Source organism: Malaclemys terrapin, chromosome 9 (assembly GCF_027887155.1).
Source record: "Malaclemys terrapin pileata isolate rMalTer1 chromosome 9, rMalTer1.hap1, whole genome shotgun sequence".
Classification (NCBI taxonomy): domain Eukaryota; kingdom Metazoa; phylum Chordata; order Testudines; family Emydidae; genus Malaclemys; species Malaclemys terrapin.
In genome coordinates, this window is record NC_071513.1 from 69,040,223 (window position 1) to 69,053,207 (window position 12,985).

Below are 12,985 nucleotides of genomic sequence, written 5' to 3' on the forward strand. Positions count from 1 at the left end.
TAAGTATATCTTCCTCAGACCAGTTTGTGCCCTGCTTCTCTGTGAGAGATGAGCAATGAGGAGAAACAATCTTCAATTTTTTTTGCTGTCGAATCAATGCAGGTTGCTGTAGTTCCGTTATAATAAAATAAATAAATAAAAAACCCTGTAAGAATTAATTGAATTAAGTGAGTCAGATGTATACCTACACTTTATATGGTTTAGATTTCAGATTGGACACTTGCTACATTTTGAATTACAAGATGACTTTTTCATTGTTATAAATTTGATTTGAATAAGGATTTATATTCATTTTATAATATCAGACCAAAACTATATATCAGTGTATCTGAGATTACCCAATTTTCTTTCAACCTTATCTGTTATCCATCACTTCACTGTCAGGGATTGACCTGTCAAATTAAGTTTTCTGGTTTAGGTAAAGTTAACTAGATTTAAATCACTTGCACTTTCATTAGCTACATTGTTCTGGTTAGGACTAATAATGTTTGTTCAGGAACCCATTTTGGTTGGCCATGTAGGTCTTCTAAACCTCATTTATCTGTCTAAATTTTCCCCTTTCTTCCTCTTTTCTTCTCCTGCTGCATTTATATTCCCACAGGCCTCTTTCATTTCCATCCACCACTTTTCTTCAATCCGCCGAAGAAATGGCTGCTTTGCCTCAAGTGATCATATTGGTCCAGCCATTTCTTGAGATGAATTTTTCACACACTCCAGACTAATTAGTAAAAGCAGCATTTGAAAGATCTATCTAAGTGAAAACAAAGGAGAAACTAAATAAGAAGAAATAGTAAAAATGTTGATTCTGTTTGGAGAGCTGTACACACTATATTATAGCATTTGCAGAAAGTCTGTATTTGCACCAAAACTCTACATGAGAGACTAGCCATTTCAGAGTCAAGGCAATGTCAGGAGCTGTCATGAGTCATTGCAGCCTCATTGTTTACATTTTACATTTAATATAGTGATAATGTAGGCTTTATGGCACTGTATTTAAATTTTTGTTTTCTTAATTCTTTAAGGATGTCTGTTAGTCACTTATGATATCCAGCTAATAGTGGTTAGCTTCATTTGAAGGATTGTGGTAACATTTGTTAGGATGCATGCATTTTTTAAGGGCAATTGTAAGTACACTGTTTTATTTGTTGTGCAGGAGGAGACTGTCCAAGGCACTATTATGAACTGAGCACCTACATCTCCTTTTTGCCTTTTCACAATATTCCTCCATAAAGTTCTTACTGTTCTGTTGCCTATTTCATTGCAACAGTTGTTATAATGTGAGCCTGTTGAGTGAAGGTGTAATCCTGGACTCAAAATCTTTCATTCGGGAGAGCTCATCCAGAAGAGATCAGATGTTGTAAGAGCTCAAGCTTGTGAAATCTGTGTTGGTAGTTATGTATGTTTTGTTGGCCCCAGCAGGATGAAATCCAGGCTCTATTGAACACACAGCAAGGTATTGTAGATTCCCTGCCATGATGGACTTTTCTGGACAGCTCTTGTCAGGGAGCACCATTTTCTCTTTCTACCTGAGCTGCACATGTAACAGATGCATCCAGCCTTGGGGTGGCTCACCTGAGTCCAACTGTTCGTTTAGCAGGAAGAGGCCAAACTCAATTTATTGGAATAAAGGGCAGTCCAGGGCCATACACATCTCTCCATCTGCCAGGCAAAGAAAGCATCCTAGCAGATCACCTGAGCCACAAGTACTATGCTCATCAGAGACTACGGTCTCTGAAAGATGTTATAATTAAGTTCGTATTTCAGAAACAGGGTAACCCCCCAAATAGATTTATTTTGCCACTAGACACAACACTCCCTTCAGTTCTCTATATTCTTGTGTCAGAATTTTCTGTGTCATCCCTCTTATGCTTCTACTCCTCAGTGTTATCAGGAAGATAAAAGCAAGAAAGAATCCATGTGACTTTTTCACAGCTCCACAGTTGAAATAGCAAATATAGTTCACAGACTTGTTGTCTATGAAAACAAAACCCTCCATATCCTCTATAACCTTTTTCCAATATCTTGGTCTTGAAATGGGGTCAGATCTTGCATCCAGACGATTGGAACATGTTACCTCAGTAGAAATAGAAAGCAATTGTTTATTGGAGATGCAGCAGCTATTAGTGGAGAGTCAAAAGGCCTCAACCAAGCCCAGTTCTTTTGAAATGGTAGAGAATTTTCAACCTGAGTGTACAGGAGGAGAAACAACATGGTCCAGTGGATAGGTAACTGCATTGGATTGTGACTTGGGAAACATGGTTTGTTGGTGCTACCATTGACCCGCTTTGTGACCCTAGATAAATTGCTTACCCCTCTTTGTGCCATTCCATCCCCAGTCTTTAATGTTTGGATTGTAATCTCTTTGAGACACAGTCCCTTCATCCCTAAATATCTATACAGTGCCTAACACAATGGGGCCCTGATCTCAGTTGAGATCTCTAGGCACTATTATAATACAAATTATGACAATATTAGCCAAAATTGGGTAACTAAATTGACTTATCTGATATTTTTATGCAGTATTCTTTTGCTTTTAAGGTTTGAGTCTACACTGTCTAGGGAAGCAATCCTGTAATCTTTAAATATCCCTATTGTTAGATAACAATAAATATGCCTATTGTTAGATAATCCCCCAAGGATAGGGATCTGCACAGTACAGCAATTCTCAAATGAGCAGGGTTACTCACCTCTAATTGGAGACCTCAGATTGTTACCTGTGCAGATCCATTCTCCTCCACTTCTGTGGAATACATTATTTTCTGAATGAACACCCAAGGGAATAAGATGCACTGTTCATTTATTTTATCCTTGGAAATGAAATAGATTAACAAATTTTAAAAAGTCTTTAAAAAATTCTAACATAGTGAAATGTCCCAATGGATAATGTAGTGCAGGGATCGGCAACCTTTGGCATGCGATTTGTTTACCTGCCGTGTCCGCGGGTTCGGCTGATCGTGGCTCCCACTGGCCATGGTTCACCGCTCCAGTCCAATGGGGGCTGCGGGAAGCGGCAGCCCGCACATCCCTCAGCTCACGCCGCTTCCTGCAGCCCCCATTGGCCTGGAGCGGTGAACCGCGGCCAGTGGGAGCCGTGATTGGCTGAACCCACGGATGCAGCAGGTAAACAAAGCAGCCCGGCCCACCAGGGTGCTTACCCTGGCGGGCCGCGTGCCAAAGGTTGCAGATCCCTGGTGTAGAGTGGTGTGTGGAATTATTTTATTTGGCTTAATGTTTTAAATTTTCTCATTGAGACGTGCTTCAGCTCACTGTCTGACATATTATTTAGTGTCTAAGCAGTATGTGATCTTGTGTGAACTTGGCTGACTTTTTTGTTGGCAGATGATATTATCATGCACTGTTCACGTAGTCACTTAGAACAGAATGAATTATATTTTAACTAACTTTAGCAATATGGTAAATGATTCACTTATTGTGCTGCTGCTAAATTATACATACGAGCATTGGTATTTTCCCAATTTGCAGATATAGAAAGGAAAACTTATTCCTTCAATACTGTGCCATGCACTTGGAATGTAAAATGTAATCTTTTATGGTACAGTATGAACAATATATGGTAGTGAATGCTTTATATGTTTTATACTCACTGACAGTCTGGCGATGGATACAATGTTTTTATGGACGTACTCCTATATTTTGGTGTATTTTATATATTTCATGAATTGCACAAAACTAAGATAATTTGATAATTAGAAAAATCCTACATATTCAATTTTTTATACTTACTTTTATTTCAAGACCTGTAAATTGTTTAAAGTTTCAAAGAAGTTGTGTGTATGTGAGAGAGTGATTTACACGACTAGTTTAAACTGGTAATGTAGCAGTTGCATTGAACTTTTCCCTCTTTCAAAATCTATTCATTCACAAAACCTCTTACGCAACCACTGGGAACAACTGAAAGACCTGAGTCAGTGTTAAGTAAGATCACAAAAACATAAGTAAGATCACAAAAACATGTATTGCGTTTTCCCTAATAGCCTCCTAATACATTGATAATCTGAGGTTGGGTGTCTCTGGGCTTTTCTTCTAGGATGGATTTGACTCCCTCACAGAAGTCTTTTTAGTGAAAAATATACTTTTTTTTTTTAATCTGTTTGACACATACACCTCTACCCCGATATAATGCTGTCCTCGGGAGCCAAAAAATCTTACTGCGTTATAGGTGAAACCACGTTATATCAAACTTGCTTTGATCCACCGGAGCGTGCTGCCCCGCCCCCCTGGAGCACTGCTTTACCGTGTTATATCCGAATTTGTGTTATATCGGGTCGCTTTATATAGGGGTAGAGGTGTAGTAGGGAGTGAATGAGTCTAATTTTAATATGTGTGAAATCTTGGCCACATGGAAATCAATGAAAAACATTCCCATTGACCTCAATGGGGTGAGGATTTCGCCCTATATCATTAGCTGAGAAATGTAGTGCTTGGAAGTTTGTTTTTGTTTTCTAACTTGTTCTTGAATCAATACCAAAAGGAATATACAAATAGAAGTTAAATTTCAGACTTAATATTGTATATGTAATGCAGTCTCAAATGTGCCTCAAAGTGTTAGGTACCTTTGCTGAGAAGTGATGACTTTGCAGATCAACATTGGTGATAGTGGCTAGCAGCTGTCATAGCTCGCTTTTAATTTTTCTCCATGACGTCAGTGCACCATCTTGTAAACTATATAAACCTCTCAGCCTAGTCAGCTCTCTCACATAACTCATTTGTTTTTCACTTGTTTGCTTTGTAGGTGAATAATTCTATAAATTATTATTCAAGAGATTATACTTTTCTCTCCAAGTACTGTGTAGTTTCAATACGCTAGTTGGCTTGGGGAAACTTAATTTTTGCTAAGTTGTTTGTATAACAGGGGTCACCGGACTAAGTGGAGAGAGCTCGTGGGAACTAGAGGCACTCTTCTGTACTTTTCTCCCACCAAATTAAAGAAAACAATGTGCATGTGCATTTGCCCTGCAACAGTTCTAAACTATGATGGACTTTTTTAACAAGAAAAAAATAAAGGTCAACGATTAACTTTTTTGATTAAAAGAAACTGGCTGCTTTTGCATTTTTCTTAGTATACCATAGTGAATTAGTAGTTCCAAGAATTACATAGCCACTGATAGGCTGAGACTTTTTCTTTGGTGGTATTGGGAACTAACTTTACTAAAATAAAGCTAGTCCAATAATATAATTAAATTGTAGTGGGTTTTTCCTCCGGTTAAAAATTTCAGGAAACTAAATCCAGATAGAAGCCCAAGTGAAATTTAAAAATATCTGATTCTGAAAATGGTGCAAATCTTCTGTGCTTGAACTTGTCATTGTAAATAAGGGATTGTGCCAAAGGTGAAAAGAATTAGTGATCTTGCAACTTGTTCAAGAGGTGAACTGCACTAAACTCTCTTCACTCCTCAGTTAATATTCCATTTTGGAAAAGTAAAGTTAAATTTGCTTTTAGACTTATACAGTAGATTTTTTTTCCTCTTTCCCTCTGACTGGTTCTTTCTGCCCCTTTCTCCTCTTCTGTTCTCTTCCCACCCAAATTGTAAGTATGAAGTAATTACTGAGGTTTCCTAATCATGAGCTACTCAGGTTCCCGACCTAGGGACCCGCTAGCGGCAGCCACTTACTGCCCTCCTCCAACTCTCCTCTACTGCCTACTTCCCTGGGCCACTTCCCCATAGCCCCAGCATCTTTTCTGCCCCTTTGTGTCAGGGCCCCAGTCTGGCAGTCATCAGGGTAGAGCTCTCCCAGTCTCTGCTGACCCTGCCCAGCACTGCTCTGTTTTAGGTGCTTCTCTAAGAGCCAGTTCTTCTCCCTTTGCCCTCCAGGGAGAGACTGCGCTCCTCTCCGCCCTACAGCCTTCTTACAGGGCCCAGCCTGGCCCTGATGGGCTGCTTTCAAGCCTCTACTTGATTGGCTTCTAATAAGCCCTTCCAGTGTTGGCAGGGGCTCTGTGCAGCCTCTCTGGCTTGCTTGAACCCCATCCATGCCAGAGTGGGGTAGTTGCCCCACTACACAAGGACAAAAATTAGTATATTGTCTTGCTCATATACATTCAAAAATACCCATCTTCCCTTCCCTCCTTCCACCTCCAGGATTGGTGTTTCATGCATTCTTTAGTTAGCGTTCTTCCTACCATATGAAAACACAATTCTTCTCTGATCGTACTGTTGGATCTCCACAGATGAAACCAGAGAGTCCTTTTGACTTCATTGGGTCTACCACAGAGGCACAAGGATCTGCATATGCAGACCTGATTGCAGAATTGGAATCAATGTTTGAAAAGACCAGCAGTAGTCAGTTCAGATCTGGTGATTTTAATGTAATCTACTAAACACAGCAAAAATAAAAAAGATAACTGATCCTATTTTTGTCAAATAGAAGAAGGTTAGGAAATTTAAGGGAAAGTTGTAGTTGCGGTTTCGAAGAACAAACTTATCAAATAATTACTTTATAAAGTGTCACATACTATATATTCTACGGTATGCAAATCAGGAAATAAAAATATATTATTTTCACTTCATTAGCAGATAACTGAATTAGACTTTCAAGATTAAACATTTATTTGCTTATGTAACTTATAAGTAAAACAATTTATGCAAATTTTATGCAAATTTTATACTCTGTTCAGTGAGCCCTATTTGAAAGACACAAATCTGAGATGAGTTAATTTAAATATAATAATACTTGAATTTGGCATTTGGTGAATGAGAAAACTTTTACCCTTAACTATTACATATCTCTGAAAACTACAGTTATGCATCTTATAATTTAACTGAATGTTGCATATAATTGAAAATCAGTGTAGAGTCTTGTTTAATAGTAATATCAGTATATGAATTTACTATAGCATTTGTATAATTGCAACCAGTGCTGATCCTCCCGCTCAAACTCATATTTCTTCATTACAGCTGGAACTGATTTGGGGCAAACTCACACAAAGTGTGGGTTTAAAGACTGTGAATCAGGATTGTTTCCATTTAATAGTTTTCAGATGTTTAGCTATAGATAATGTACATGGATAATAGTAATGGGAATCATTAGAAGTACATCATGTGGTAGAGCTTTATATCTATCTATCTAGATAGAAAGAGAGAGAGAGAGAGAGACTGACTTGCTGTATACCTGACTAGATAAGTAGGATTTGCCATTCAGAATCAGACTCCTTGTGTATCTAATATGACAGTGCTCTCTGGTAGGAGAGAATTCCTGTTGCTTCAGAGGAATGCAAAAAAATTCCCAAAATTTTTCTATCCCATCTGTGTAAAATTGTACACAGGAGAATCAGGATTTTGAACCTCATAGACAATCAATATGCACCTTTAAAGTTAAAATGAAAAATGAGCATTGGTGTCAGTGTCATAAAGTGGTCAAGTATGCATAAGTTTTATTACCTGGTGCATGGGATTCAAAACCTACATTCAGAGCCTCCCAGGTGCAATTTTTTTTCACCTGTACCAGCCATGCACAGAGAAAGTCTGTGTATTTGACAGAAATTATAAGTGCTGTTTGTCAAAATTGTTTGAAGGGAAATTCTGAACCCATTTTTAAACTAAGAAAAGTTCAACCTTGTATTAATTACAACTTACAAATAGCTTCTGATCAGTCACCAGTTCAAAAAGTCTAGTAATGGAATGTATGATTTTTGGAACAAGAAATTGATCAATTAAAGTTAGTCCTCTTCTATGGAGGGAAGATGAAGTACAGTGTAAAATTTTACAAATTAAGAACAGATGCCTGAATTTAGAATGATAAAAGCCAGGAAGATTGAGGAGCAAGTCTAGAGACGATTACATGGGCTGGTGTGATTTTTGGAATATTCAGTTATTGCTTGCTTAACTACAAATACTCATGTAAGCAACATTTGTTCTCGATTTCTCTCATAAGCAAACTAAAACTTGCGTTCACTTCTTTTAAATGCATATAACATACTTTGCCGTAAGACTACATACCTTCTTGGCCGTTACCTTAGCTGGCAACACAGGTTCTGATTCCCTTGCCAGAGTCGGTTAATTTGAGGCCCCTTTTTTTAACTCTTTGAAGACCTTTGAAATATCTTGAATCCTTATTATAAATATTCATCAGTTTATTTTTTCCCCACAGTTGTTACACTGTATGCTACTTTAGGAGGCCCAGCAATAGTACACGGACTAAATGAAAGTGAGGTGACAACCATCATTACTAGTAAAGAACTGATGCAAACAAAATTGAAGGTAAGGAATATGCCTTTTCTTTTTGAATAAATCTGTTGTAGTGTATGTGATCTGGTGTTTTTGGAGACTAAAGGCTGATGTATATGGCCCAATTTATTGATTTACTTGCCTTTCGTAATGTATGTATTTAACATGTTACAGATTTGTTTCTTTTTTCACAATATAAGAGAACAGAATATCAAACATTTTCTAAAGCAAAATGTAGGGCGTGATTTTACACTCCGTGACTCTTGTGCAGTTATCTGTACCAGTACCAAGTAAGGCTTTAATCTTTTTAATGTACAATGCATGCTTGGAATGATGAGCCCATACACAACCCCGTTGAAACTAGAAGGGCTGCTTCTTCGAGAGAGATGTCCCTGTGGGTGCTCCACTCCAGGGGTTCGTGCATCCCTGCGCCTTCGCTCTGAGATTTTTACAGCAGTACTCCTATGAGTCACACACTTGCAGAGCCTGCCCCTCAGCTCTGAGTGTACCTTAATAGTACGCTTGCGCGGCCGGTCTCCTCAGTTCCTTCCCTACCATCCCCGGCCTGAGACGGAGCTCAGTAGACTTATTAGAGAATTTCTTCTCTCCCTTGTTCAACTTTTCCCCCCCTCTTAGTTTAGCTTACCAGTAATAGTTAGGTACCCTTTTCCCATCTCTTCTCTTCTCTTTAAAGCAAAAAAAAACAAAAACAAAAACTTTTTTTGTTCCTGTCAGTGCAGCCGCTTCTGACATTCCTGGCTCTCCAGGTTTTAAGCACTGCTCTAACTGTAATGATGCCATCCCTCTTTCAGATGGCCACTCTAAATGCATTAAATGTTTGGGGGAGTCCCACATCCCCCAAAAATGTATCCACTGTTGAAATCGGGTAACGCAAAAAAAGGGAGCTGCGGCTAAAACTGCTCCTGCTGCAAAAATCTCTCGGACCAGCCTCAGACCTGGGCTCTGACTCTACTGTACACCGCAGCCCCCTTGCTTCAAAGAGACAAAAGAAAACTTCAAAAAAACATCAGTCTCTCTCACCTGCAAAGGGTATTTGCAGGGACAAGCCTTTTCTGGGTACTGGTTCCCTCCCCGCGCTCCCCTGGCCGAGTACCTTTGATGCGCTGGGCTCCTCTGGCGCCACGCGAAACCTGCCTGCGACTGTGGTGGACGCACTAACCTCTGGTGCTGAGGGTTTAGGCTTTCAGTTGCCTGCCTCTCACAAGGCACCGTTCGGCACCACAATGGAAGCAGTGCCGATGCATACTAGCCTGCCTGATCCCCCGCAGGCTCCTCTCACTCTCTTGGCACTGTCAGCCTTTGAGCTAGCTGGCAGTAACAGAAGGCTTAGGACACCCGTGCAGAGGAATCCCTCCTCACAACAAATTCCTCTCGCTCAGCCCTCCCCTCACAGAGGCACTGCAGCACTGCAGTTCACACACTCAAGGTACCTCTAGTGTCACCTATCCTGCAGTCACCCCTACTTAACACCTACTTCTCTCCAGACCCTCAGGCAAGTCCGCAGAGTTTTCCTCCAGTGATGAGGAACCTGGGCTGCAGGGAGAATTTTCACCTTATCGGATCTCCCGTCTACAGACCCCTGTCAAGAGAGGTCATAGAAAAGCTGCCTTGTCCTACTCCGAGGGTCCTGCCTCATGGTGCGTGAACTCCTGCATGGCACCACCCATGCCCTTCCCACCACAGTGGCAATATTGGGCTCCAGGGGCTCCTTATACTCGCACCACACTCGTTATACCAATCTAGCCAGCCGTGAGACCTGCTCAGTACCACCAGCTGACAACCCTGCCACTGACTCCAGACACCAGGCAGCCCTGTCACAACCGCAAGAGCAAGCACGGCCTGCCTCTAACCTGGTAGAACCAGTTGTTCCACCTGATGAAGCATTGCTTCCTCCTCCTCCAATGTCTTTGGACAACTTCTCAAAATTTCAAAACCTGTTTAAAAGAGTTGCCAGTGAGCTACAAATTAACCTGGAGGAAGTTCCTGAACAGCAGCATGAGCTAACCGACATCCTGCAGCCCTCTTCTTCTTCTAGAATTGCATTACTTATCAACACAGCCCTTTTAGAACCTGCCAAGGCCATTTGGCAAACCCCGGCTGCAAGCCTGCTTACCTGTAAGAGAGCAGACCGAAAGTATTTTATTCCTTCCATGGGCTCATAATTACTTTCTATTCACCCAGCGCCAAACTCACTGGTAGTAGATGCAGTTAACCAGAAGAACAAACACCAGTTTCCCTGCTCCACCCCTTCCGACAAGGACAGTAAGCGATTAGATCTGCTCGGACGTAAGGTATACACTTCTCCCATGCTGCAGTTTCGCATTTCTAATTATACAGCCGTTCTAGCAAAGTATGACCACAAAAATTACAATAAATTCATGGATTTTATTGATCACATTCCAGAAGAAAAGAAACAACAATTTACAGCCATAGTTTCCGAGGGACAAATCATCTCCTGCACTGCTCTTCAGGCTGCCCTTGATGTGGCCAATACTGTGACATGGTCACTGCCACAGCAGTCGTGATGTGCCAAGGGTCATGGCTCTCGTCCTCTTCCTTTCCCCGAGAGGTCCAGAGTACCATTGAGGATCTCCCTTTCGATGGTGACAAACTATTCGCCTCCTCCACAAATGACTTACTCCACTCCATGAAGGACTCCAGGGCAACTCTCCGTTCTCTAGGAATTCAAACCTCTATGACCAGAAGGTGACAATACAGATACCAGCCTTACCAGCGACCACACTACCCCACATACACCCAGCAATTCCATAGGTCTCATGACCAACAGCAACACCAGAGAGCCAGATACCAACGCCGCTGTCGCAACTCCTTGGCAGCGTCTCAAGCCCCTCCGACCAATAAGCAGATTTGAAGCCTTGGTCAAGGGTATAGAAAACAATATTCCCACTTCAACGCTTATACCACCTGCCCCTATTTTTGGGCACTGCCTACGCCCATTCTCCCTGTGGGAGGTTGGGTTCCAGAAACCCCCTGGGGAACTGCCAACTTGCCAAGACTACTACTTCCCCTGTTTTCCCTGCCAACCTGAGACTCCAGTACCCTGTCTTGTTGAGCCAGATACGCCAGTCCGCTCCAACACAGATACAGGGTCTGAACCACGTGCCCCAAAGCTGCAGACTTAACTGAAAGTAACTTACAGACGTGTTCCAACTCCCAATGGGGTCCAAACTCCCAGTGGGGTCCAAACCCCAAATAAATCCGTTTTACCCTGTATAAAGCTTATACAGGGCAAACTCATAAATTGTTCGCCCTATATATCACTGATAGAGAGATATGCACAGCTGTTTGCCCCCCCACCCCAACTTTGGGTTAATTAATAAGTAAAAAGTGATTTTATTAAATACAGAAAGTAGGATTTAAGTGGTTCCAAGTAATGACAGACAGAACAGAGTGAATCACCAAGTAAAATTAAATAAAACACGCAAATCTAAGCCTAATACAGTAATAAAGCTGAATACAGATAAAATCTCATCCTCAGAGATGTTTCAATAAGTTTCTTTCACAGATTGGACACCTTCCTAGTCTGGATACAATCCTTTCCCCGGTACAGCCCTTGTTCCAGCTCAGGTGGTAGCTAGGGGATTTCTCATGATGGCTGCCCCCTTTTCTCTGTTCCACCCATTTATATATCTTTTGCATAAGACGGGAATCCTTTGTCCCTCTGGGTTCCCACCCCCCCTTCTCAATGGAAAAGCACCAGGGTTAAAGATGGATTCCAGTTCAGGTGACATGATCGCATGTCACTGTAAGACTTCATTACCCACTTGCCAGCACACACATATACAGGAAGACTCACAAGTAAAACAGAGCCAGTCAATTATCTTGGTTGATGGGAGCCATCAAGATTCCAAACCACCATTAATGGCCCACACTTTGCATAATTACAATAGGCCCTCAGAGTTATATTTCCTATTCCCATTACTTCTTAACAGAAAAGAAAACCCTGGGGATGGCAACCGATCCTCGACCTCAGGTGGCTAAACAAATTTATCAAAAAGCAAAAGTTCAAAATGGTTACCCTCACCACCATAATCCCAGTGCTGGAGCAGGGCAATTGGTTTTCAGCCCTCGACCTACAGGACACTTATTTTCATGTGACTTTTCACCCAGCCCACAGACGTTTTCTTCGTTTTACCCTTGGTTCAACACATTTTCAAATCAGGGTGTTGCCCTTCGGCCTATCTACCGCCCCCCGAGTTTTCTCCAAACTCCTAGTTGTGTTTACTGCCCACCTCAGGAAACGGGGGGTTATAATATTTCGTTACCTCGATGGTTGTCTCCACAAAGCTCAACGTTCAATGAAGCTCTTCGATCCACGCAGCTTATCGTCACTTGCTTCCTTTCCCTTGGCCTGCAAATAAAAACAAATCCACCTTATCTCCTACCCAACAACTGGAGTTCATAGGAACGCACCTCAGTTCCCAAACGGGAATAGCGTCTCTCCCGCTTGATCGTTTCAACACCATAAAACTCCTGGTTACAAAACTTCACAGCAGTCCCCAGGTCACTGCATGAGACTGCCGGCAACTATTAGGCCACATGTCCTCGTGTACTTTCTTGCAAAAATGCACGCCTATACATGAGGTGCTTCCAAGTTCGGTTGGCCACCGTTTACAGACCGAACGTATGCGCTCTAAACAAGTCTCTATCTATACCCTTCAGAGTCAAAGACTTCCTCTGATGGTGGACAGTTCCCTCCAACCTCTGCTCAGGAGTCCCTTTTCTCCAGGACCCCCATTGCTCATAATGACTACTGA

The 12,985-nt window shown here is 41.5% G+C and overlaps 1 protein-coding gene across 6 annotated transcripts in view; it reads left to right on the forward strand.

Moving 5' to 3' along the window:
* The window catches only part of ACSL3 (acyl-CoA synthetase long chain family member 3), a 115,434-nt gene that overhangs the window by 60,383 nt on the left and 42,066 nt on the right, over positions 1-12,985 (forward strand). For all 6 annotated transcript variants that reach the window (XM_054039108.1, XM_054039110.1, XM_054039109.1 and 3 more), the window contains one exon: positions 8,110-8,219. In XM_054039108.1, coding sequence (XP_053895083.1) covers positions 8,110-8,219 — 110 coding nt within the window. The remainder of the gene's footprint in view (positions 1-8,109; positions 8,220-12,985) is intronic.